The 24490-nt window shown below is 37.1% G+C and overlaps 1 protein-coding gene across 3 annotated transcripts in view; it reads left to right on the top strand.

The window, feature by feature from the left end:
* The window catches only part of PIGN (phosphatidylinositol glycan anchor biosynthesis class N), a 71144-nt gene that overhangs the window by 30993 nt on the left and 15661 nt on the right, over window positions 1-24490 (top strand). For all 3 annotated transcript variants that reach the window (XM_063298792.1, XM_063298793.1, XM_063298794.1), the window contains exons 14-24: window positions 1075-1254; window positions 3775-3914; window positions 5063-5162; window positions 5384-5476; window positions 6859-6950; window positions 8724-8838; window positions 12767-12875; window positions 15987-16089; window positions 16804-16906; window positions 18911-18997; window positions 22224-22279. In XM_063298792.1, coding sequence (XP_063154862.1) covers window positions 1075-1254; window positions 3775-3914; window positions 5063-5162; window positions 5384-5476; window positions 6859-6950; window positions 8724-8838; window positions 12767-12875; window positions 15987-16089; window positions 16804-16906; window positions 18911-18997; window positions 22224-22279 — 1178 coding nt within the window. The remainder of the gene's footprint in view (window positions 1-1074; window positions 1255-3774; window positions 3915-5062; window positions 5163-5383; window positions 5477-6858; window positions 6951-8723; window positions 8839-12766; window positions 12876-15986; window positions 16090-16803; window positions 16907-18910; window positions 18998-22223; window positions 22280-24490) is intronic.

Raw genomic sequence — 24490 nt, 5'->3', positions numbered from 1 at the left:
GATAATTTAAAAATGTATTTGTTATATTTATAGCTTATCTGATGCTATTGTTTTTCTCTTTGGTTCCATCTTCTAATGGTGTAATAATACTTTTATAATGTGTGAGTATCACATTTGATCTCAGATAGACTTTATAAAAGCCTCTCTCTGTCTTCCATTAAGAAAAGCTTTGCCCCTGTTGCAATTCTGTGTTGATAGAATTGATAGCAATAGAATTTAATTGGCTAGTCTCTGCATCTGTCGTACTGGGTCTTCTTTAACTGAGAAATACACTTATAAGAATTCCCCCTGACAACTTGGTACTGGTAGTCCTTGTTTAGTGACCACAATTGGGACTGGCAATTTAGTCGTTAAGTGAAGTGGTTGCCAAATGAAATTGTGACTGTGCTTATGATCTTATTTCAGCTTTCCTTTGCTTTTTAGACCTGAGAGGACTGGTCGTGAAGTTACATTTTCATCACTGCTGTAATTGCCAGTGGTTGCTTAATGAGGCAGTCACTAAACAAAGACTTTAATGTAGTCCTAGTTTTCTACAACTGACTCTTACTTGTATGTCTGTTCTCTCTTCTCTCAACAGAAAAAAATAGGTTATTTATATTTTTTCCAAAAGACAGAGAAGAAGAAAAAGTGAGAGAAGTGGCTTGGGCGTGAGGGATTTGGGCAACTGTCAGTGAAGGAAAGAAAGTGCTAAGCAGTTTCCTCTCAACCCTTCCCACTCTTGATTGCAGCTTCTGAGGCTGCTTTTTAGTTATAAATAGCTGCTATGGAAAAGAATAATAATAAAGAGCAAGCAGGTGTTTTGGCCACTTCTCTTCATATTCTAAGACTATGATCCAAGGATCTAGCTCTTGTGAAATGACTCCTTTAATTAATTAATTAACTTAATTGTTAACTGCCCAATTTTACAACTTTTGCATTGTACAGAAACCAATCGGAGATAATGCAGGTAATAAAACAATATCAGTTAAAGATCCAGCAAAAATATACACATAGAGAGGAATGCCCATGTACCAATCAGCTGAAGTGAAGACCTCATTGAAATGTTTGTTCTCCTGTTTGTTTTTTCTTTCTCAGGTATCACTCTGTAGAAAGCTAATTCACCTTGCTTTAGATGGCCTCTCTTATTACCATACGTATGACAGATTTTTCCTCGGCATGAGCATCACCATGGGTTTTGTAGGCTGGACACTTTATGTGATTCTGATTATAATAAAGTCAGATACAAGCATGACCAGGAGTATATCAAAGAATAAGGTAAGTTAAAAAGGTCTGGGAATGTAATTTCTATTTGCTGAATACGTGGCATCTCTGAAGGCAAAGCTGGTTTCTGTGTGATGTCTTTATCTTGATTGAGAATTGCTTTTAATTTTTTGTGTATTTGTTTGCTGTGCTGATTATACAGTGCCTTAGAAATGGTGGTTCGGAATACCTTTTTTAATCGCTAGAAAAGGTAGCAGTCCAAAATTTTGATTCAGGTCATCAAAGGTTTGAGGAATCTCATTTAAGATGGGTGAGAGCCCTCTGAAAAAAGCATACTCCTTTGTACCTTCATTATCCTTAAGATGCGTAAGCAAGAACTCTTTGGATGACCTCAGAAAGAAAGCAGGCAGACAGAATGATGAAAGGGGTCCTTCAAGCAAATTTGTTCCAAACTACCTAAGATCTGAATGGTTGAAACCATTAATGATACAAATGTGGTTGGTGCAGTATCTATGCCACAGAATGCTGGTTACCAGCAACCACTAAAATGTAATGAAATTTCTGAACTGTCTTTAAAGTCAATCTACCTCACAGTAGGCCAGTTGGGATACTACCGTATCATGAATAAGAGTGTATATCAGCAGCTCCGTGGGTTTCGTGGACGTCTTGCTCTTGGACTTCCTGATTTCCAAAATGGCATTACAGTTCCTCAAAGGAATAATGAAACTTTTTTTTTCAAAAGTTACTTCAAATAGTTGAGACTGTCATTTTAGACTAAGCCATTTTTCCCCACTTAGGAAATTTAAAGAAATTGAATAGGAAAAGATAAATAAAATGAGTGCTTTTTAAACTAATAGCCCTTAGAATTCCTAATAATAGAGAGATTTTGCTCATTTGCTGACACAACATAAAATAAATTTCTCTTGGAATCAAAGCTTTTTCCCCAGGAAGATTAAGTGAGGAAACTGATGATTTTTCCAAGCTATACTGTAAAATAAGGTAAAGTCACTTTGGAAAGCGTTCTAATTTTTCTTTAAGCTATAGCACTGCAATCCTAGGAACATCTACTCAAAAGTAAGCCTTGTTGAGATGAGCTTTATTCTTAGGTGAGTGATTGTAGAATTGCAGCCTGAGATTGATTGATTATTTATTTATTTATGTATTTTGCTACCTTTTCTATCTCATATGAAAACCTATGATATACTTTGTATTTACTCTTAAGCATTTCTCCAATAAATGCACACTATGGAAGTATTTTAAGTTTCTGAGAGCAAGTTACTTAAAATGGAAAAACAATAAGCAAGTTTATGTATGTACAAGTGCAATATTAATATATAAATGTAGATTTTAATTGCAACTCTCTCTTAAAAAGCAATCATACCTGTCAGAACTCAGAGATACAATGTAGGATCACTGAGTATACTTAATATGTAGATAGGAGGACAAAAACTTACTGGAATGTTTATATAGTTTTTCATAAAGGCAGTTAGTTTATACATCACTCTAGGCAATCTAGAAACACTTTTAACTTAGAGTTGCTTGGACAATTGAGGTGGCTTATAAATTCAATTAGATACATCTTGCTGTGCTAATATATAATGTGGTTGGTTTGTTTTTGGCTTGGCATGCACAATAGCTTAACTCCATATGTGAACTTGGTGGTATTGTGCCTATTTGGTCTACAGAAATTTAGCACTGAAGTTTTGGCAGTATTGGCATACACCATCATCTTAGAAAAACCTATAAAATGTTTAAACAAAACCTTTGGAGATGTAAATCTGTCTTGAAAGAAGCTCCTTTTTAGATTTCCTTAAAGTATATTGAGAATTGGATTCCATTTTGTACCCTGCTGAATATTTAGATCAGAAGTAGGGAATCCTCCAGATATTGCTGCATTACAACTCACAGCAATCCTGGCCAGTACTGCTCATAGTTCAACATTTGGATGGCTATAGGGTCTCTGCCAGGTACATAACTGTATTTTTAAAAATTCATCTGAAAAGAAATTCATTAACTCAAAAATTGTATAAGGCTGATGAAAGTGTATGATTTGTATGTGAGTGTGTATTTTGGTTGTCCCTTTTACTTGAGGAATTTATAAATAGATTTCTGTGCAAATTATAGAAGAGCTGTACTCTTATTTCTGTATGATGAACCAAACAGAATTTGCTGTGGAAAAGGGCTCATATTTCTTTTTTTAATAGCAAAACTTGATAATGCCCCATTGCCATTACACTGGCAGGGTTCACATATTGCATTAAGCTTTATTTTGTTTTAAATATGTCTGTTAAATATCCTGTATTGGTTTGATTCATGTTTATGGCTAAGCCATGCACCATGATTTCCCCTGACTTTGCAGGGAAAATAATCATGGTGAATCTTCTGATTTGCACCTAAGAGAAGGTAGATAAATGGTAACTCTGGCCATGCTGTCTGAGGATGTTGGTCCCAGCCTGCATGAAAGGCACTGAGTTGGAAAATTGCAAAATTTTGTGAATATTTAGGAATGTTTTGGTGGATATTTAAAGTACAATGTTTACAATATTCAAGTAACATTAACAATTCTGTTTTCAGGTACCTAATAGATTTTTCCAGTATGTATTTCCAGCTATTGGAATTTTGATAGCCATTTTTCTCCTCATTCAAAGTTTACCTTGGACCTACTACATATATTGCCTATTACCAGTCCCTGTATGGTATGCAGTTTTAAAAGAGTAAGGTTTTAAAAATAAATATATATATAAAGGGGGAGGGGGGAACTTATCTATGCTTCTGGGTTTGAAGCCATTTGCGTTTTCTCATTTCAGTTAGTGGTTTTCTAAAACCTTTTGCATTCAGTGTGTGCTGCTTTCACAATGGAAGGTTAGCCGGTGAAGTGATGGAAGCTGTTAGGTCACAGAAAGGTTTCTGTGCATTTTTAAAAATTGCATATTTATAGCGGATTTAGATAGACTTTTACTAGCAAGAGAATGAAAGGGAATTGTTAACATCTGAAGCAACAGGACTTCCTCTACTGGTAGATCAATAACATCTGATCTTTGAGTCTCGATGCCTTTCAAAAGTTGGAGGTGCAGACATTACTTATTTTGACTCAAAATGTGCAGCAAGCTAAGAGTAATTGCACCTTCAGCAAGGTAGCAGTGTAATTTTGCTGTCCAACTATTGGAGGTGTTTTTCTGACCCATTTTAGGAGATAATGGCTTTTTGTGCATTCTGTGAAAAGCAGACCTACTAAGTTGAGTTTCTATTTTACGAAAATTACTGCTGTGAATACTGATGGAATAGATCTGTGGTTCCCAAACTGGGCACTGTGGTGCCCTGGAACTCACGGGGACACTGCAGGGTATTTTACTACTTAAGAAATGAAACTGTTAAGGAGTTCACAGTGGTGCCCTTGGGTGCCATAGCATAAAGTTTGAAAACCACTAGAGGAGTGTTTCTCAACCTGGGCAACTGGACAATGGGTAGACTTCAACTCCCAGAATTCCCCAGCCAGCTTGCTGGGGAATTCTGGGGGTTGAAGTCCACCCATCTTCCAGTTACCCAGGTTGAGGAACACTGTGCCAGAGGCACCCTGAAAAAAATACTGGGACACTAGAGGGCACCATGAACCAGGAAAATTTGGGAATCTCTGGAATAAATAAAGCAGATATTCCTGCCACTTTGTTTGAATTTAACGACTTTGGAGAAATTTGTTCATGTTCATTTTTAGTTCAGTCTTCCCCAACCTGGTAGCCCCTAGTTATGCTAGAATACACCACCCCCCTCAATTGAGAAGGGTTGCTTTGCTTTCGGTTCTGTTTTTATGTACCTTTTGATCTAATAAGAAAGAATATTTATTTAGCATAATGTTTTCCTATAGATATCCTGTCATCCATGTATTGATCAGATTTCTCTTGAATGTTCAGCGGACTCAATTTGCTGGATTCTTAGTAATGTATGCCGTGGGGATTGAAATATTAGTAAGTAATTCAGTTAGTAGCCTTTTAATATTATCTGAGTACAGTTTTTAAAGATAAGGATTATTAAAATAAAAACATACAATGAAATAACCAAAGAATCAAATATAAAATATTTTTTTGAGAAATGAAAACATGATTATGAAATTTTGTAACTGAGGAGAATATCAATTCACTGCCCTATCTATTTTTTTTCTCCATTTGTATATGTTTGTGTGAATTAGGTTTTCTCCTTCTTCCATCGCTCCGCTCTCACCTTTGGCCTGATTGCCTTTTCTGTGTGGCCTGTGGTCATTCGGCTGTGGATCCAAGCAAAGGTATTTTCTGCATAGGGAGATTCTGGTTGATTTGGTAGAATGGTTGTGGTCACAGCCCCATGGAAATGCACACTTCTATTTAAAGTTCACAAGCGCATTATTTAAATTAACAAAGCAGCTCTGGGCATATGCACAGGAGGTATCTGGAAGAGTAAACAGTTATCTGCCTTTTGGTAGTTTGCTGGCCATAATTACCTTCTTGCAAGCTATGTATACTGTTTTGGAAACCCTTATGCTCACTCCTACTTTCAGGTGCAAGTAGTTGTCTGTGAAGCATTCTATGCTTTAGGGACATGATCTTCTTAAAGGAATCCAAATGCTGAAGATATGTTTAAGGTGGTAATGGGTGGCCACTTCTACTAGCCCTGGGCTTAAGGACAGAAATTAAGCTTGGTGTAGCGTAGCAGTTTGTGTGCAAATTCCTCCTTACTAATTATCCTTACTCAGTGATCTTGGGGCACTCAGTGCCTCTCTGTTTGGGGATGATATAATGCTACATTATAGCATGATCGTTCATCAGTCTAAGTTATTTGAAGGAAAAGTAGAGTCCTTTGAGACAAGCTCAACTCCTAGTGGCTGGGTTGATTTTCTTAGCAACAGGCAGAAGTGCCGCCTTCTCAAATGTTTATTTTGACTTCCAAGTTTAGCCTATCCTCCTGGGATTTATTGCGATCTCTTTTTCAGGTACTGATATGATCTGATACTGGTTACCTTTTCGTTTTTTGTTTTGCGATCACCTAAAGTTAGCTGTTTACCTGAACTGCAAAGGAGTGAAATGAAAATTATAGTACAGAAAAGGATGGATCACTTGCAGGTGTCCTGTAATGTTACCCAGTTTGAGACAACCATTTAAAATCAGTGATGTCATCAACAGTGCAGTACAGCTTGGAAATATTCTGAAATAATTGTGTATGTCAGGTCAATAGGAAGGGTTTAGCTTATTTTTGTAGATGATTCTACCTTTTTATTTCACTTAGCTCTATTACACAGGTGTCAGTGGTAGCTTTTATCACATTTTGACCACCTTATAGTAAGGGTGAACATTTACTCACTCTTGTTATCTGGGCTGCTGAATACCTTGCTCCCCTATACCACGCTATCCGGGAGTGATTCCTTCAAGCACTATAGAAATAAGCCATTGTATATAACCTGAGCAAGAAATGCAACCTTTCCATTAAGCTTCCTAGGTTAAATTTGAAATGTAGCCTGAACCAGAAAGTTACCTTCACTGCCTACATACAGTATCTGCATTTAGAATTCATACACCTTCAGGTAGAAATTTATATAACTTTATTTGAAACCTTTTTTTATACATACAGTAATATTTAAATTCTTGTATTTAGTTCTCTTTGTATGTGTAACTTATTTATTTTTTGTCATAGGCAACAGTGCTAGGTTGGATTCTTTCATGTTTGCTCCTGGCAATCTTCCCCTTGATGCCTGTGGTAGGAAGAGAGTCAAATATCTCTTTGGTGTAAGTACAAATCAGCTTTTTTCGTGTTACCACTTTCATTTAATCATGTGCTAACTTCATCTAAATCTTACCCCTAGAAGGGAATTATGTTATTGGAACTCAGTTATGTTATTGTTGAAACTCAAAATTAAAAGTCATATAATTATGCGGGGGGAGAGAGAGGTATTTATTGAATTTAAGTTTTTGAAGTTCTCAGATGAGAACTTCATTATCAAAATGCTGCATATTCTCTTCTTCAAAGAATGACATCCTAAAATAGATGATTTGTCAATTTATTCTTTCTGGAACAAAAGTTCTGTCCATTCTTATTCTTGTTTCAAACTGGAGACTATAATTTTCAAATGATTTCTACTTTATGTAGGCTACAAAGTTACAATGTAAAGCTTTTACCTCATTTTTTGAGCTTTCCCTTAATCTGTGAAAAAAGATAAAAATTGTTGGAACAAAAATGGATCTAGAAGTTCACACATTAGCGCTCTGTTACATTCTCAGAACAGATGTAAAGAAATCTCCAGTCACATGCTGGATCCATGCATCGTGTTGATCTGTAAAGCAGTTTATTTGGTTCTCTTTCAGCAGGACACTGTGTAGTAGGATCAGATAGAAATTGGGGAGAAATGGAAAAGAAGTATCAAGTCTGAAGCAGCAGAAAAAAAAACTGGTATCATTCTCAGATGAAAAGGGTGTACTATCCTGTAAAATAGATGCAGGAAATTTAAAACTCCAAATACCATGGAAGCCTTTTAGGGATGTTCCATAATGGATCTTGGTGACAAGTTCTTTAAAGAGCAGCAAGACTCCATTCTAAAGTAAATGCAACATTCTTAATGTTTTCTAAACTCAGTAGTTTAGAAAAGTGTTGGTCAGTGTTTTAAGAGGCACCAGCACCATATTCGAAAAAAAAAATACACTTCAGCAAAAATGTTGCGTGATGTCCAGTGGAATGTAGCAGGTCTAGGAATTGTGGGATTTGTGATACAGTTGTGTTCTTTGTCTAGTAAGTGTGCATTATCCATGTAAGTGAAGGCAGAGCCTCTATCTTACCCCAAATAACTGGCACAATTTATTTGGTTATATTCACACTCCTACCACTTTATCTGCCCTGGTTCACAGTTGACACAAAGTCATATATTGTGGTTTGCAAGCATAGCAGTTTGGAATCACCTGCTGCATTAATCATAACTAAATATGTAACTATACTATATTATGGCTTAATGTGATGTGTGAACCCAGCCACTGTGGCTTATTCGAACTGTGGTTAGAACCACAGAGTAATGTGAACTCATCTGTGATGGTGTGTGTGAGGGGTACCTATACTGTGGCTTGAAAGGATATATCCAGTTTTTATCTTTTCATCCAAGCTTGGCTTTTATTAAAAGAAATTCATTGCAAAGATATCAAAGAATCATACGCATATGACAATCTCTTTAGACTGATGTTTGGCTAGGATGAAGGCTTTTCTCTTTGAAAGTGGGACAGAATCAATCTTTTCACCAAAATATAATTAACTGATCATTTAAAGGCAGTTATTGGCAATAAACCAAATGCCATTTGAAAGCTTGGTGTAATTCCAGAAAATACTGAATCTTGATAGGAAAGAAGGTCACCTTTAACATATTCCTCACTCTGAACCTTCTCTTTGCCTCCCTGGAGCTTAGATTAATACGTTATTCATGTTGCATAGTTGCAGTTTTGTGATTAATTTAGTCTTCATGAAATCATTCCTACAGAAATACCTTTGAAAAGCACTCACAAATAGTTTATCTTTTACAGAACAGCAGCTGGCTTGCTTACTCTATTGATAGCTTTGTCCTACCTAGTGACATTGTTTCGGAAGAACAAAAATAAATATTTGCATCATAAAGATCTCAAAATATATCTATTTCAGGTCAGTAAGTTCTATAAATATGTATTGTTGAGAAGTATAACTTTTGTTGCTTTGAAAAATCAGTTTTGCATATCTTTGGTTCAACATACATTTTAACCAACTGCTTTTCAGTTGTTTGTTATTTTTGAAAAAATTGTACTCACTAGCTGTACTCCAGGGACTCCAAAGAACAATTTGGGTCCCACCTATACTTTTCTATCTATTTTGAGGACCTGGGATGCTTCATAGGTATTATTTTTCTGTGCAAGTGAAGAAGCCTTCACCATAATGTGGTACTACAAACCTTTAATGCTAGAATTAGGGGTAAATACAGAATCTTAAAAACTGCCAGAGGATTTTCCAAACCTCATTTATTAGTGACTCCATTAGATGGTGACTCTCAGAACATTCTGAACTGTTTCCTCCCAAGTATCTGCTACTTGGACTTAGTATCGTTGATAAGCTACCAATTGGTTCCCCCCTGTGTCTTGATTGCTCATGTTTAACATTTTTTCCATTACTCTCCCAGCCTCCCTACAATTTCTCACACTGATCTTCTGCACTTCATGCATTTACTACAGAGCCAATTTTGAAACAGGTTGGAGTGGGTGCTTAGGAGAAATTATGTTGACCAATTTAACAAACTTACTGTTCAAGATGCCAAGCAAGGCATCAACAAAATCATTGGGGAAACTAGCCCCCAGCTCCTCCTGGCTCTCATCCAGGAGCAGCTCCATCATCTCATGCAGACACCCTCACACAACATCACTAGGGTTGTGGTCCTCATTCAGCTCCAAAATGTCTCTCCCAAAGAGGGCATCAGCAGCCAAGAGCGCCAGGCATACTGTATAAGCAGGTTTCCCCATGGAACAGTCTATGACTTAATGCCAAACAATCCTAGGAAAGGATCCTCCACTATTGCTATGCTGGCAAGCAAGGAGGCTTCTATCTAAGAAGCCATGTAGGTTGCAAGTGGTGAAGGACCAGGAATGGATGTAGAGTCCCTCCCCCACAAAAATTATCTCACTGTTCTTTTGCTGTTTCCTCCTGCAACACCTCCTGCTTCTTCTTTTGGTGGTGGTGGGGTTAGTTTCTGCTTTCTTTTTAGCAGTTTCTGATCTCGTGAGGAAAAAGATAGGATTGTATAGAAAGGACTTCCAGGAAGGAAATGCAAGTAAGTGTTTAAGATTACCTGATCAATTTCTTGAATGTCTTCTTATGGTTCATTTTTTAATTTTAAAAAATTCCTTTTTGCCCTCAATTTTCACTATGATGTTTAAGAATGGTCATGCTATGAGAGGAAAATAATTTAAAAAACCATTGTCAAACCACTTTATCAAAATAGGTTGCACTTGATGGTTCTATGAGGTAAATATTCTGGGTATTTTTATTTATTATGAAACCAAGTTATTTCAGAAAGTAAACCCAAGTTGTTATTGCAACATAAGATGTCATCATATAGCAACCCTCCCAAATCTACCACTCTCCAGATGTATTGGAATTCAATTCCTTAATCTTCCAACAAACATCCCACTGAATTTGGCATCCGGATCTGGAAGATACCACCTTGAAAAAGGATATCAGAGAAATTATATATCAGAAGTGTGTAAATTGGCTCTACTTTTTCAGCTCGAAAGTCAAATGGCTTGACACTTTGACTAGTTGTATGGAGTCAGTTTGATTTAGAAAATTGATTCTGTTGAAATAAGGGACATTTGCATATGTGCAAAAACACTTTAACGAATTGTTTAACTGATTCAGAGCATCCAGTTTGATGTGATTCAGAAAGGTATTTGATTCAGTGATTGTACTGAATTTCCTTTGAATCCCATTTCCAAACTGAAGCTTCATACAGCCCTATTATATATTTTCCCACTTGTATATTAAGGGGAAGTTTATTTCTGAAAGGTCAAGATGAATTTCTTGAGTCCCATGTGGGGAATGCTTAATAAAACAACAAATTCTTAATTCAGTGGTGGTTTAGGAGGATAGAAATTGTTCTGATGATGATGTAACAGACATTGTCCAGTGAGAATCTGCAAAATGCATGCAACACAAAATCCAAATGCTGGAATACTGATACTGGAAAGCAATTATATTTCTCAGAAAGTTTTGCTATTATGGCAGTAAAGAATATGTAATGTTCCATAGCAATTGTTGTATTTTAAAAGAAGATAATAACTCAGTTACACCAAGAAAAGTAGGACTTTTTATTGAGCTTTTCCAGATAGGGCCATTCTAGTTTGGCATAAATAATTTGTGTTTGATAATTTGTGCATTCCAATTTGTGTTGGAGTGATTTTTGTGTACAAAGCTGAGTGGCTGAAAAATGACAGGACTCACAGTTAATGATCTTACATTAAAAGATGATCTGTACAGTTTCTGAGGAAAAAGAAATGTTAAGAGCTGGTCCTGGCACTGTTTTAAAGATTAAAACATACTTTGTGACCAGTAGATGTCACTGTAAATTTAAGACAAATAAAGGAGTTAAGAAAATAAACTAATCCAGATTAAAACATACAAAGAATTGTCATTGTGTGTTTTTGCTATAGCCTTGAAATTAGATTTTGGATTTTATTTCCACATGATTTCATATTTTGTGTCACTGTGTGAAGGTTTGAAACATTACAAAATGTACTAAATTTTTTGTATCCCTTTGTTAGAAATGATGAAATTTCACCATCTTTATAAGAGCCTTGGATTAGCCCAAAATAGTCCTATATGAACTTCTCCTTATCTCCCCAGAAAATCCCTTAAATTGTGACAAACCTGATAGTTTGTTAGGAGGAGAGATCACTAAGGCTGTTTTTTGTGATCATAAATGAAGCATAACTACTTCTGTACCATCTCAGCCCAACTCACCTCACAGGGTTATTGTTGTGGGGAAAATAGGAGGAGGAAGGAGTGTTAGGTATGTTCGCTGCCTTGAGTTATTCATAAAAATAATAAAGGCGGGATAAAAATTAAATAAATAAATACATAATTCTGTGGCCCTTACTGAACAAACACATTTGGAAACTGGCTTCACTTTCCTATTGGGTTGGAATAACTTGTGCTGATTTATTGTGCCTGTTTTGCTCATTCCTCTCTTCACTGATTCCTTCTCCCACAACCTGCTTTTATGTGAGGAAACTGCTTTATAACAACCAATCTTTCATTTTAATGCTGGATTCCTTTTTTTGACACTTCAATATCTATGGACTGATTTTGGCTAATGTATTTTTAATAGAGTTAAAATATGAACTTTATAGCATTTTATTAGTATTTAAGTCCAAAGTCTAAATTATGTTATATAGGGTACATGGGAAAAAAAACCAGGCAGCCTGGCAACTATTATGGCTTCTACGAACGGTCACATGATGACACATCAGGCAAAGTTCATTAAACCAGCATAAAACTTGATGCCAAATAGCTGTTGTGTGATGACCTCCTCTAATTACCTCTCTAATCTGTAACTTTCGAATGCTAGGAAATGGACTCCTATTGACAAATCTCCTGTTTAAATAAACTCTGTTGAAAGCCTTCCTCCTGAGTGCTTTTCCTCTTATTTATTCAGTCTGGAGGAAATCAAGCATGAAATACAGTTATGCAAGTATGAACCAACAGTTTGCTCTGGCAGTTTATGAATACATTTATGGTGATATCCAAAATACAATGGGGTTATACAATATCTTAAAGAGTATATGATCAAATGAAATTTTAAGCAGTGGGTGGTTTTGAAGGCTTCTCTTTTCTCTCCCTCCCCTTCTGCTCCCACCTTTTTATTTAAATTGCAAATTGAACTTGGGCAGAGTTCTACAAGAGTCCAAAAATTCTCTAGATTTTTTTAAAAATGTGGGCTTTGTGGAAAAAATCTGGATAGTCACTTTTAACCTTGCTAGTATTCCTTAACCACTGCAATAAAGTAGAACCACTCAGATAAGCTATCCATTATTTTATTTTTCATTAGTTGCTGAGTCTGGTGGCATCGACATACATTGTGAACAGTACTCATAGTAGTCTTCACAGCAAACAAGGATTGCCTATAATAAATCAGGTTATCAGCTGGTTGACATTAGGTAAGCTTACCTACCTTGACTGAGATTATCTTGGATAAAGATCTGTAAGATAAATATAGGAATGTTGGTTTGCTAGTCTTCTATTGTAACGTATGTTCTGTCATTCAGAAACATGACTTGAAGGATCATGCCCTTGATGGGCAGTACCTAAAGCCATAAAAATAATGTTTTATAATTACAGAAATCCAGAAATCCATAAGCATCCCCTGATAAGATAAGCAGATTCAACACATTATGATGAATATTTATTTGGAAGTAGACTAGAGATGGCATTAATTAGAGCTCTTGTTAAATATTGAAAGGGTTCAACACAAGGAGCAGTGATTAAGGGAGTAAGTGCTACAGTTCCTGATCCTGGAACTATAGAGTAGTTGGAAAGAATTGAGAGAGCAGCTAAAGAAGCATATTGGGGGTGTAGATTCCTTGGTTTCCTTTGTTTCATTGGAAATAAATAGCAGTTTAAGAAAAAAAGGCTCTGCATGAAACTTCAGAGAACTGTTCTAAATATGGGCTAGCTGGACAAATAGTATAGGTTAGTGTTGAATATTAAGGGCACGTCCCTTCTCAGCTATGAAGTTCACAATCTCTCACCTAATCTTCCAGATAAAGTTGTTGCAAGCATAACAGGACTGAGGACAGCCAAATGCACAATGCTATAAATGTGCTCTGGGATTGGGTGGTGTTATGTGCTGTATATAGCAGTAGGTTCAGGCAGATGCTGATAGCTTATGAGCTACGATTCATTCCTCAACAAAAGACGGTTATTAACAGACATAAAGCATTCATTCCTAAGTGTAAGGCTGTGTCTAACAGTTCCCACCTGCCCACCCCCACCCTCCAAATTTGTAATGTGAATTTGAACTGGGGATTTTCCAAGTTTTTGTAAGCCAGCACTTGCAGATACTTGTTCTTATATGTAATTGTAGTGTATGATGTTTCTGCTTTTGCCTGCTGTTGCCAGTTAAGGGCAGGCATCCTGATCTTCATAAAGGCTCTTCAGGTCAGGCTTGTTTGTTTTGAAAGCTCACTCTTGCCACTCCAAGCTGGCTGCTGTTCTCTTTGCCCTTCCCAATGTTTGCCTTTTGTCCATCAGTTCCCTAGGAGTCAGATCTGACATTTGAAGAGTGATCAGAGACAGAACAGGCACATTAAGCATAAGAAATTTCATGACAGCTATAAGCCAAAATGGGCCTGGTGAGAATTGTTCTCACACTTATCCAAATACTTTCTGGATCTCATCTGAAGTACAAGATCCTTATTGCTTGGGGGTGCAATTTTTTTTCTTTTTTCCTTGTTCTACCTATAACTTCAGGTTTTCCTCATTTCAGCCCTACAATTTGACAAGGAGCCAAGCCTGACATTTTAATGTATTCTGCTTCTCTAAGTTGCAGCCAAAAACAAAACCCCACCAACTTAAGTAGCATAAATGTTCCTTGTTGTATGTTGTTTCAAGAATGTTATGCTGGGTTTGAACACTTGCTGAAAGAAAATTAGTTAAAATTAGCATGCAAGTTATTTAGTGTAGTGGGCAGTGAAATATGACTGTTGCTAATTGTTTTTAAGATTATCTTTTGAGTTGTACAATCTGATCATGACATAGCTATCAGCAGTGCTTTTTGAAATCTACCTTGAAAGAATGTTACCTGGCTTGGCTCTTCTTTCTTTAGAGATAGGAAGACTGGCTGTGGTTTCTTATCTGATCCTCATTTTCAGAAGCCTGGTCTCTTTGTCACTAGTCCATGTGAATTGAGGCAATTAATACAAATTCTAAGCCTTACTCTTGGCTTAAATGTGGTATTGTGGCTAGGTGATGGACTAGAACTGGGCAGATCTCAGTTCTAATCTTTCTTCAGCCACAGAAATTCACTGGGTACGATGCCACCCCAGAGTTTTAAGTTATGGGAGGTGTTTGCTTTCTGCTTAATAATTGATTCTCTGTCAGTGTAGTAGAAAGATTGATTAGTATTACTCCTTGTAGTCAAGTTTAATGCTGTGTTTAAAAACAGAATTGTTTTCTGTATCTGTGGTATGTTTTCTCCGTTGTGTTTTCTTTTTTCTGTTTGATTTCTGTATTCTGTTTTTCTTTATTTCTGCATATTAAAGGAAGTATTTTTTTAAAATAAAAACTTTGGGCCATTCACTCTCCCTCGGCCCAGTTTATTTCACTGGGTGGTTTTTGTGAGGAAAATTGGAGGAGGGAATGCTATGTATGCTGATGTGAGCTTCTGGAGAAAGTAGCATATAAATCTATTGAAGCATAAATATTCACTCTGTCTATGTATCTGAAGCCTGAGAAATAATTAATCAACAATGGAATGAACTCTTTGGCACCTGATTCTTTCCAGTTGCACAATCTAGTGTTCTGCAGTAAGGAGCCTCCCATCACCTGACTGCTTTGCTCTAGGTTCTGCCCCATCTCCCTTCAAATACTGATCTTGCATATGAGGCTTGGTGGAAACCTGATCAGATGTTCTGTGTGCTGTATGCCAACATGAATAAGGATCTTGAATGTTTTGCCTCTGTTCTCCCCTCGCTTACCAACTGATGTGTGGGAAAGCACTATAAGCTCCAAATGCTAGAACAGGGCTTTCCAGTCCATTTTGCTACCCCCTCTCTTTGTTTTCTTTCCATGCTACTTAAAAAAGGCAGGGTTTTTTTTTACACCTAGATAATTCATGCCTCCTCTCTTCTACCTTCCAAGTTGGCTCCCTTCATGTGCTTCGTCCAACACCAGAGTACTTGTTTGAAGAAAGCAATGCAGGCCTTTGTGTACTTTTAGCTCCAAAACTGCCCAATACAAATGAAGCTTAAAAAGGAAGAAAATGTTGAGCACAAATTAGCATCCTCTTCCATGATCGAAATTCAGAATGGGTGTACTCACTGTGCTCTGTTTCATTTCGTTTATGCTCGGCATGAACTGAAATGCGGTTTCATCAAGTTGCATAGAAAGGCAACTTCCTTCTTGCTATTCTGTTTTAGTCTTACTTTCCAGGAATGCAAATGCAAACTAGCCAATAGTTTACAGGTAATCTACAACTTCCAACTTTTGGGTGCTATTAAGGAGATATTAAATTATTCTTCTTTTGACAGATAATATTATTTTTCTTATAGTTTCATCCTTGATAGTGCCACTCCTGAGTCCCACTTTTCTGTTCCTGAGGCTGCTGAGCATACTTCTTTCTTTGATGTCAACTTACCTTCTCCTTAGCACTGGGTAATTTTTTTCCTTTTATAAAAGGTAAAGATGCCCTTGAATTGAATTTGAGCCCTGATGATTGTATGCAACAAGTGGCAGCACTTTGTTTGGACTTGGAAGCTAAGCTGGTTCAGGCTGGTCAACACCTGGATTGAAGGCCACCAAGGAATTCCAGGGCTCTTGGGTAGACTGGGAAATTGGAAAAATTTCATGGAAGAAGGCAATAGCAAACTGCTTCCATAGTGTTGCAAAAGAAACTACATGGATATGTCCTTATAGTGGTTGGGAGTCAAGTTAGACTCAAGAGAATCTTTACTCATGTTCTGGTATGTGTGAGATTTGTTTTAGGTTTTGTGAAGGTTATGCAGTTTTGAGAATTTATTTAATATTGCTACATTTGTACAAATATATCATTCCATTTATCCTATAAGATGAAAAGTTCAAAGTGTGGAAAATGAATTTTCGTTTTCACACTTGGAAATAACTCATACTTCATATTAAAGGGAACAATGCACCATATCTTCCAATTATTTAAATATGCAAATGATATGAAGTATCTTCACTTGGATATAGCAATTTTTTCTTTAGCACAGCTACTAATTGTCTCCATGCTCCCTTAGTTATTATTTATTATCAAATGGTATGATTGTGTGTATATAGAAATAAGGTCAATACCTTGGATCCTTTCCTTTAAATTCACTTGCTGTCAAAATACTGTATGTGCTGATATAGGTATGAAGCTCTTTTCCCTCTGGTGTTGGCTTTGTTGATGTTTGTGTGGATAGACATGGAGCACGAAGCAATCCAACAGTATGGAATTTCATTTAAATCTAAGGTAATGATTCAGTACACACCTCATGAAAAAATGCTACCTCCCTTGCCCTCCAGCATCAAAAGTCCCAATTGACTCACGAGTCTGGGAGTGCAGGCACAGAATCCCAACCACTTCAGCGCTCATATTTTTAAAATAGAATGCACAAACAGGAAAGGTCCAGTGCTTTCACAGACACTCATTAGCTGTGGCCAAAGAGGTGGTAGATTTCCCAGAAGCCAGTGTACTCCACTAGTGCAAATCTGACTAGCTATAGTCAGAGAAAACATAGTCTAAGCCAGAGCTAAGCAATCTGGTAACATTAGAATATTTTGAAATACAACACCAACAGTCCCAGGCCATAAGCCTAGTTTTCATGGGCTTATGGGAATCCGTCTGAAAAATGTCTGAAGGCCCACCTCTGGGCAGTATATTTGCAGCCAGGCTCCGTTTTTATTTATGAACACTGATGGTTGCAGGACATTGCTGTTGATGCAATTATATTCACCAGATTGAGGGAAGCTGGCATTCTTTGGCCCATTCTTAGGGTTTAATGGATGAAGTGAGTGCCCTAGCTCTTGCGATCACTTATGATACCTATTTGCCCCTTATTTCCTCCCCACCTCCCCATGCGACCTATTCTGGAAGTCACAAATGAGTGCTAGAGTGCCACATGCAGGTCTCAACCCATCTAAAAGAATTATAGAAATCAAACCATTCCTCTTACCTCTCTAGTCCTGTCCATGTGATGTGGCTACTAAGCAAGCAAATGCAGTCTTAAACTACATTGATGGAACTGTAGCATCCAAGTCACAAGAGCTGATATGATTGATGAATCAGTATGTTTCTATATGGCTGATATTTAATTATAAGCTTAAGGATTGAATTAATTTTATATTGTTACTAAATGGACATTATATGGATCTTTTTTTACTAGTTTGTTTCCCCTTTTTAGTTTATTTTAATCACTATAATTTTTTTTCTTTCTCTATAACATATATGTTATACACTTGTGCACTTATGTTGTATACATTTTTCTGTTGGTGAAGTCAATATTTCATTGTTAAAAAAATTGAAACATAAGAAAATAAGAGGTAATTTTATTATGTTGCTGTGTCTAAATTCCATCTGGGGTACTGTGCTGAGTGCTGGACATCATATTTTAAGAAGGACATCAATAGATCTGGAGACATTCAAAAGAGGGAAACCAATACTTCGAGGGATTTAAAAGTCCAAGGAATGGTTGGAAGACTTGGATTTGTTTAGAAGAGAAACTATGATAGGGAACTTCAAATATCTAGAGAGACATCATGTCAAAGATTGTGAACAGGCTACGGTCATATAGGACTAGAATAGTGAAATAGTCAGCCTTGGGAGGTGATACCCTTGTTGACTGGAGTTATTAAAGCAGAGGGGAAGCAGCCATGTATTAGCACACTGTAGACTGCACTCTGCATTGAAGATTCTGTTCTTAACAGGAGGTATACTAGATGCCTTTTAAGGTCCTTTCTTTATCTCTGATTTTGTTTATTGAAGTCTCTGAATCTGGGGTGCGTTCTTATGCAAGAGCAGTGGAAGGAAGATGTTGTTAAAAGATGCTGAACATTTAAACGAATCAGAGGAAAACAAGTTAACTTTCAGTACTGATTTGGCACTGCAATATCTTTGCTCCATAGCTCAGCAGAGGATGCTGCTAGAAAGCAAAATCAATTTTTCTGGATTAGGGAAATATGCCACTTTGTAGGACATTGGGGAAAAGAAAAAAAAATAAGAGAACCAATAGAAAGGTCAGAGTATTGTTCTTTTACTTAAGGCAGCAGAAGTATTTGATCATCCACCTTAAAAGGTAACCTTGAAATAATCACTGAGATATAATAAAGTTGTAGGAGAAGAGACTTTTTTTGTAGGACAGGCTGGATTCTCTGAAGGAATCACTCTTCTCATTTGTCTCTGGGATATATACTTTTAATATGAACATAATTCTACCTGAAGCTGTTAATACTGATTTCTTTTTTACTGTTTTTGTAGCTTTCTGTTCTCAGCTTTTCGTACACTACGGATATAACCCAGCTCCAACCACTTCATGTGGATGACATCAGAAGAGCTTTTTTCTTTGTATCCTTTGATTTAGGAGAAAAGTTACGATTGAACTTCAACTATGGCACAGAGAAGATGATGAAAACAGTTGCTTTTAGGAAGTTATTGCTCAAATGATTTACTATTTTAAAGATTATATTTGAATAGCCTTATTTTGGGATTATGGTTGAATTACTTCCACAAAACAACCTGATAACAATGGTATTTTGACCTTTGCTAAGCATTATCAATGTATAGATTTGTTACTTAGAAAGTGTTGGCTACCAATTAATTTGGTATAGCTTCTTTAATACACCTCAAACATAAGGATACGAAATCTTATTTTCCATACATTTAGGTTTTGCGCTAATAAGAATAAGAAAAAATGTCTCAATTTTTTAATCTTTATTAATTGTCAATAAACATTCTTGAAAATATAACATTTAGGCTAATATAGAGTTCTCTGGGCATAATGAATATTGAATATTATAGGATCTTACACTTCTTTAACAAAATAGAATATTACAACATCGTTTTTACAGAATTTGGTTTCAAACAAAATTCAAGGTTTCTCATCTAAGTTTGAAGTGCTTTACCCAAGTTTTGAATAATTTACATAATTAACAGGCATACAAGCTTGGTAAATTTACAGATTACAAAAGCTATTTAATTCACAAATCAGTTTATATTATTTCATTTCTGAAAAAATATGACATTGTTGATACTGACTTTTCCCTATAAATTTAGGTAAAGAATTTTGGTGGGGGATAATTAGAGAACTTTTATTTAGCGGATTATTCTGTAGTTCCTTTCTGTATATGTACAAATAAGCACACATTCAAAGTTTCATATATTTTAAGATCAGTAATAATGTCTGCAATTGTTAATCAAAACTGTAAGATAAAATATCAAGTATACATGACAGGGAGCCAGTCTGGTGTAGTGGTTAAGGCACCAGGCTAAAAATGGGGAGGCTGTAAGTTCTAGTTCCACCTTGGGCACAAAGCCAGCTGGGTGACTTTGGGCCAGCCATTCTCTTTCAGCCCTAAGAAGGAGGCAGTGGCAAACCACTTCTGAAAATCTTGCCAGTAAAACTTCAGGGACTTGTCCAGGCAGTTGCCAGGAGTCAACACTGACTTGAAGGCACCAAAAAGAGAAAAGAAAAGAAAAGAGATAACATTCATTATTCTAGATGTCTATATATTAAACTTTCACATAGTTAATAGCTTAGACACTTTTTTTGCTCATCAATTATTATGCAAGCTTTTAAGTTTCCAAAGGACTTCATCTGGTCATCTGGCCCCAACCTTGCTGGCCTTGAAGACCTGGTTCTGGACATGACTTGTTCTCCTCTTCTGAAACCACCTGATGGCCCCTTGGTCTTGTTTTTCCTGTTTGACAATGAAAGCTAATTGACTGGAATAGTTACTTGTTACAAATCTTTGCATTCTACAGCTACTGTTAGTTCCACTGAACTTGGTTCAAATTATGTGTACCTAATACAGTGTTAGAATTTAGAAACAAGTGAGCTGAAATTGATGCACCAGATTTGCCATGGAGTGTAATTTAAGTCATCTTGAGAGATGGGGTGGCGACAATATTTTTTAAATTATCAGTAATTTAACATTGAGATATTTATTGGTGCCTGGAAACCTCTTATGGACTTTTTGTGTAAAAGTGAAAAAATGTACTTGTGATTTATGGCTTCGATGATTAGACAGAATAGACTATAGAAAGAAGAGTATTATGATATAACTCACGACTCCTGCTTGCAGAGCAGGTGGCAGTTGTGGCCAGGAGGGCCTTTGCTCACCTTCAGGTTGTGCACCTGTTCCTGGAGCGAGAGGCCCTCCAAACAGTCACTCATGCCCTCGTCATCTCTCATATTGACTACTGCAATGCACTCTACACGGGGCTACCCTTGAAGAGTATCCGGAAGCTTCAGCTGGTCCAGAATGAAGCCGCGCGGGTTATTTTTGGTGCCCCTAGATCAGCACATATAACACCTTTACTGTGCGAGCTGCACTGGGTGCCAATTTGCTTCCGGGTCCAATTCAAGGTGTTGGTTATGACCTTTAAAGCCCTACATGGCATGGGGCCACGTCACCTGAGGGACTGTCTCATCCCCATAACATTGACCCACCCCACCCGGTCAGGCAGAGAGGCAATGTTGCGGACCCCGTCAATAAGAGAATTCCATCTGGCGGGGTCCAGGAAACGGGCCTTCTCTGTAGTTGCCCCTGCCCTTTGGAACATCTTGCCCTCAGAAGTGAGGCAGGCGCCTTCACTTCCGACCTTTAGGAGGGCCCTGAAAACCTGGTTCTGCCATCTTGCATGGGGCAGGCAGGTGGGCAACCATCCATGGGGTTGGCTCGCACCTTAGAGCCCCTCCCACATGATCAGAATTTTTAACCTCTTGGACTTTATACTTATTTATTGCATTTTATATCTGTAATTGTTTTTATAGATTTTAATTGTTATTATTATAGTCTTGATTTTACTGATTTTATTGTAAACTGCTCAGAGTCCCCCTTTTGGGGAAGATGGGTGGTAGCAAAATTTGAATAATAAATAAATAACTTTAGAGAGGGGGGTTAAAATATAATTGTATTTATAACTGCTGTGACAAATATTGGAAACCACTTCTTTGTATCTTTTTTCTATTTTTTTTTACTTTTTTCTTTTCTTGCACCTTTTGCTTTCTCTTTGCTTTCTTTTTCTTTTTTCTTCCTTTATATTAATTTGTATTTGTTTTTATCTTCTTTTTTAAAAGTTTCAATAAAAAATCATATAAAAAAAGCAATTTAGCATTGAGACAAATGTCTTTATTTAGATGGATAAGCAAGGATCTTCTCTCCTCACCTCCATGTACAGGAAATTTGAATTCTTCTTCCCTCCTTTTCTTTCTTGACACATACATAAACTAATGTCTCAATATCTATTTCATCTTAAAGAATTGAAGAATGTAATATCTATGCAAAGTTAAAGAGGGGACCAGCAGTGATTTGCCATTTGTGTATGTATATATATGGGTTGAGTAGCCTGTGGAAGAGCTGGGCGGCATATTAATCTCACTAGTAGTTGCAATTCTGGGGGCTGTTCTCAGATGAATATTATGAGTCGTAATTCTGATTAGATATTCAGAGAATTGCAGTGTATATACTTGTTAGCCAGGAGATATTTACCTTTGTAAAAAAATACTGTAGTAAACGGTGATGCTTTTTTACCTTGTTGGCAATATTGCATTTTCCTGAACGTGATGCAGGTTTTCTTCATAGTGACAGCCTTTTTTGGCACTGGAAATATAGCTTCTATTAACAGGTAACTGATGTAAGCTGATGTTGGTTGAGAGCAACAATTGCAATGCCTCCATTCTGTTTCAGCTTGTTCGTTTCTACACTATACAATTTAAGCAAATGGCTTTATAATTGCATATAATATTGCGTAGTCTGGAATGCTTTATATTTTATATTTGTGTTAATCATGATGAGAGGAAAAGATTATGCAGGATCAGAAATTTTCTTTGTCTTTAGGGAATTTCACCAGATATTTTCTTCTATTTATAAAGGGGAAGATATGATGGCAGGTTTTCTTTTCACACAGCAGGAAGGTGTGTTTAGGTGACAGTGATGGTAGAGTTTTCAATTAAAAGGTCCTGTTTTTTAATGCCAGGTTAGCTGCTGGTAAAATATCTAGTATCCAGGATTTAATCCTGGATGAAAGCGTTGTCCTGGCATGTATTACCTTACTGAGGGAGGAGTGGAGAATCAACCTTTCCCATCTCTGTTCACCAGGATACTCTGTTTTTCAGCAATCTAGGGTAGAGGGTGGGAAAGTAGTGTGAGTGTGTGCTGTAGGAATTCCATCTCTAACTTGAAGCTCTGACAGTTTTAAGTGTTTCCTGCTATGTTTTCTGCCGTGTTTAAATACCCAAGACAGAGTAGTGTACAGTCTACTCTGCTATGTAACAGTCTCTGTTCCTGAGCTAGCTGGGGTGATCTCTGGTGTTGTACTGGATTACCCTAGACTTTCTTCTCTTGGTGGGTTTCAGTGTAGGTTGCCCTATCAGGAATGACTCAGGATGTCAACATCTACCATAATGACTATGGACCTTTCCCAAATGGGAATTTGCCATGCATTCAGCATAAGGTAAAGGTAAAGGTTTCCCTTGACGTAAAGTCCAGTCGAATCCGACTCTAGGGGGCGGTGCTCATCTCCGTTTCTAAGCCTTGGAGCCGGCGTTGTCATAGACACTTCCGGGTCATGTGGCCAGCATGACGACTCGGAACGCCGTTACCTTCCCGCCGAAGCGGTACCTATGCATTCAGCATAGCACATGCTAAATTTGGTATTCTGTTCAGCTGGTGCTAGTGATCTGAAAGTGGAGTTTCTCTCTAAACACATTGTTGTGGACAAACTGGTCAGTTTTTGACTGGCAGCTCCAGTAAACCTCTTTGGTGTGGCAGACTGGTTAAAATGATTTGAGTCAAGCATCTTTTGGATCCAGATGGTTTTCTGAATGTTCTTGGGGACTTTCCCACCTCATCTTACAGTGCTAACTGTCAAATTCTAGGCTGATCTGTGGAATATGGAGATGGCCCAGGCAGTTAACACTGCTGTTCCTAAGTATATTCTCTCTAGCAGAGCTTAGTCAATAGTTCAGTTTTCCCCTTTGCCTTAACAAATAGAAACACAGTACAATGCATCTGTATGCCCACCATATTTAAATTATCTTTATGCAGCATTGTAATCACCCTATATGTAAAATAAATCCATGTTTCCCAACATGCAACTGTAACTTAGTGAAAATCTGAATGATGTCTCTGCAAGAGATATTTATTTAATAGTATAAAATTCTTCTAAAATACTGGGTAAAAGGAAAGGACACAATTAAGCAACAGGCCTGTTGCCTCAGCCTGCAGATTGTATATACATTCACTCTGAGGCACATTGTGCTCCTAACAAATGCATGAAGAAGTGGGTATGGAGTGCTACAACTTCAGTGTATCTGTTCTATACCCAAGTATTTCTTTTCCAGTTGAACACAAATATAAATTTATTAAATGAAGAGGGACAGTGGCTGGAAAAAGAATACTATGAAACTTGTCCCAGAACAGTTCTATGAAACAGAAATCCCTAATCCTTTGTAGCTGGCAGGCATATTTGGAATTTTGAGAAGGTGTCATCTGTGCTCTCAGTAAACAAACAAACATAAATATGCTTATCGGGGGCCTTATCTGTTCACAGAATGATCACTTATGCACAGTGTGGCAATCATAGACACACAGACCCACACAGGAAAATCTAGCTGGAATGCCCTTTGTGGTGCTTATCCCACAAAACACTCATTTCCGCCACTCTCCTACCTAGGTTAGTCTTGTCTTCTTGAGGGGTTAACAGAGCACTAGGGTACAATCATCTGCTCCTTGTGTTTTCTAACATTATTTATTCTAAGTGTTATTCTTGGAAATAAAAGTTTATGTTGGAAGCTGGCAATCTGCCTTGCAGCATGCCAACTTCCTTTTTTTTTTA

Source organism: Candoia aspera, chromosome 3 (assembly GCF_035149785.1).
Source record: "Candoia aspera isolate rCanAsp1 chromosome 3, rCanAsp1.hap2, whole genome shotgun sequence".
NCBI classification, from domain to species: domain Eukaryota; kingdom Metazoa; phylum Chordata; class Lepidosauria; order Squamata; family Boidae; genus Candoia; species Candoia aspera.
The sequence above is the reverse complement of the archived record's forward strand: the minus strand, read 5'-3'. Positions and strand labels throughout refer to the sequence as shown.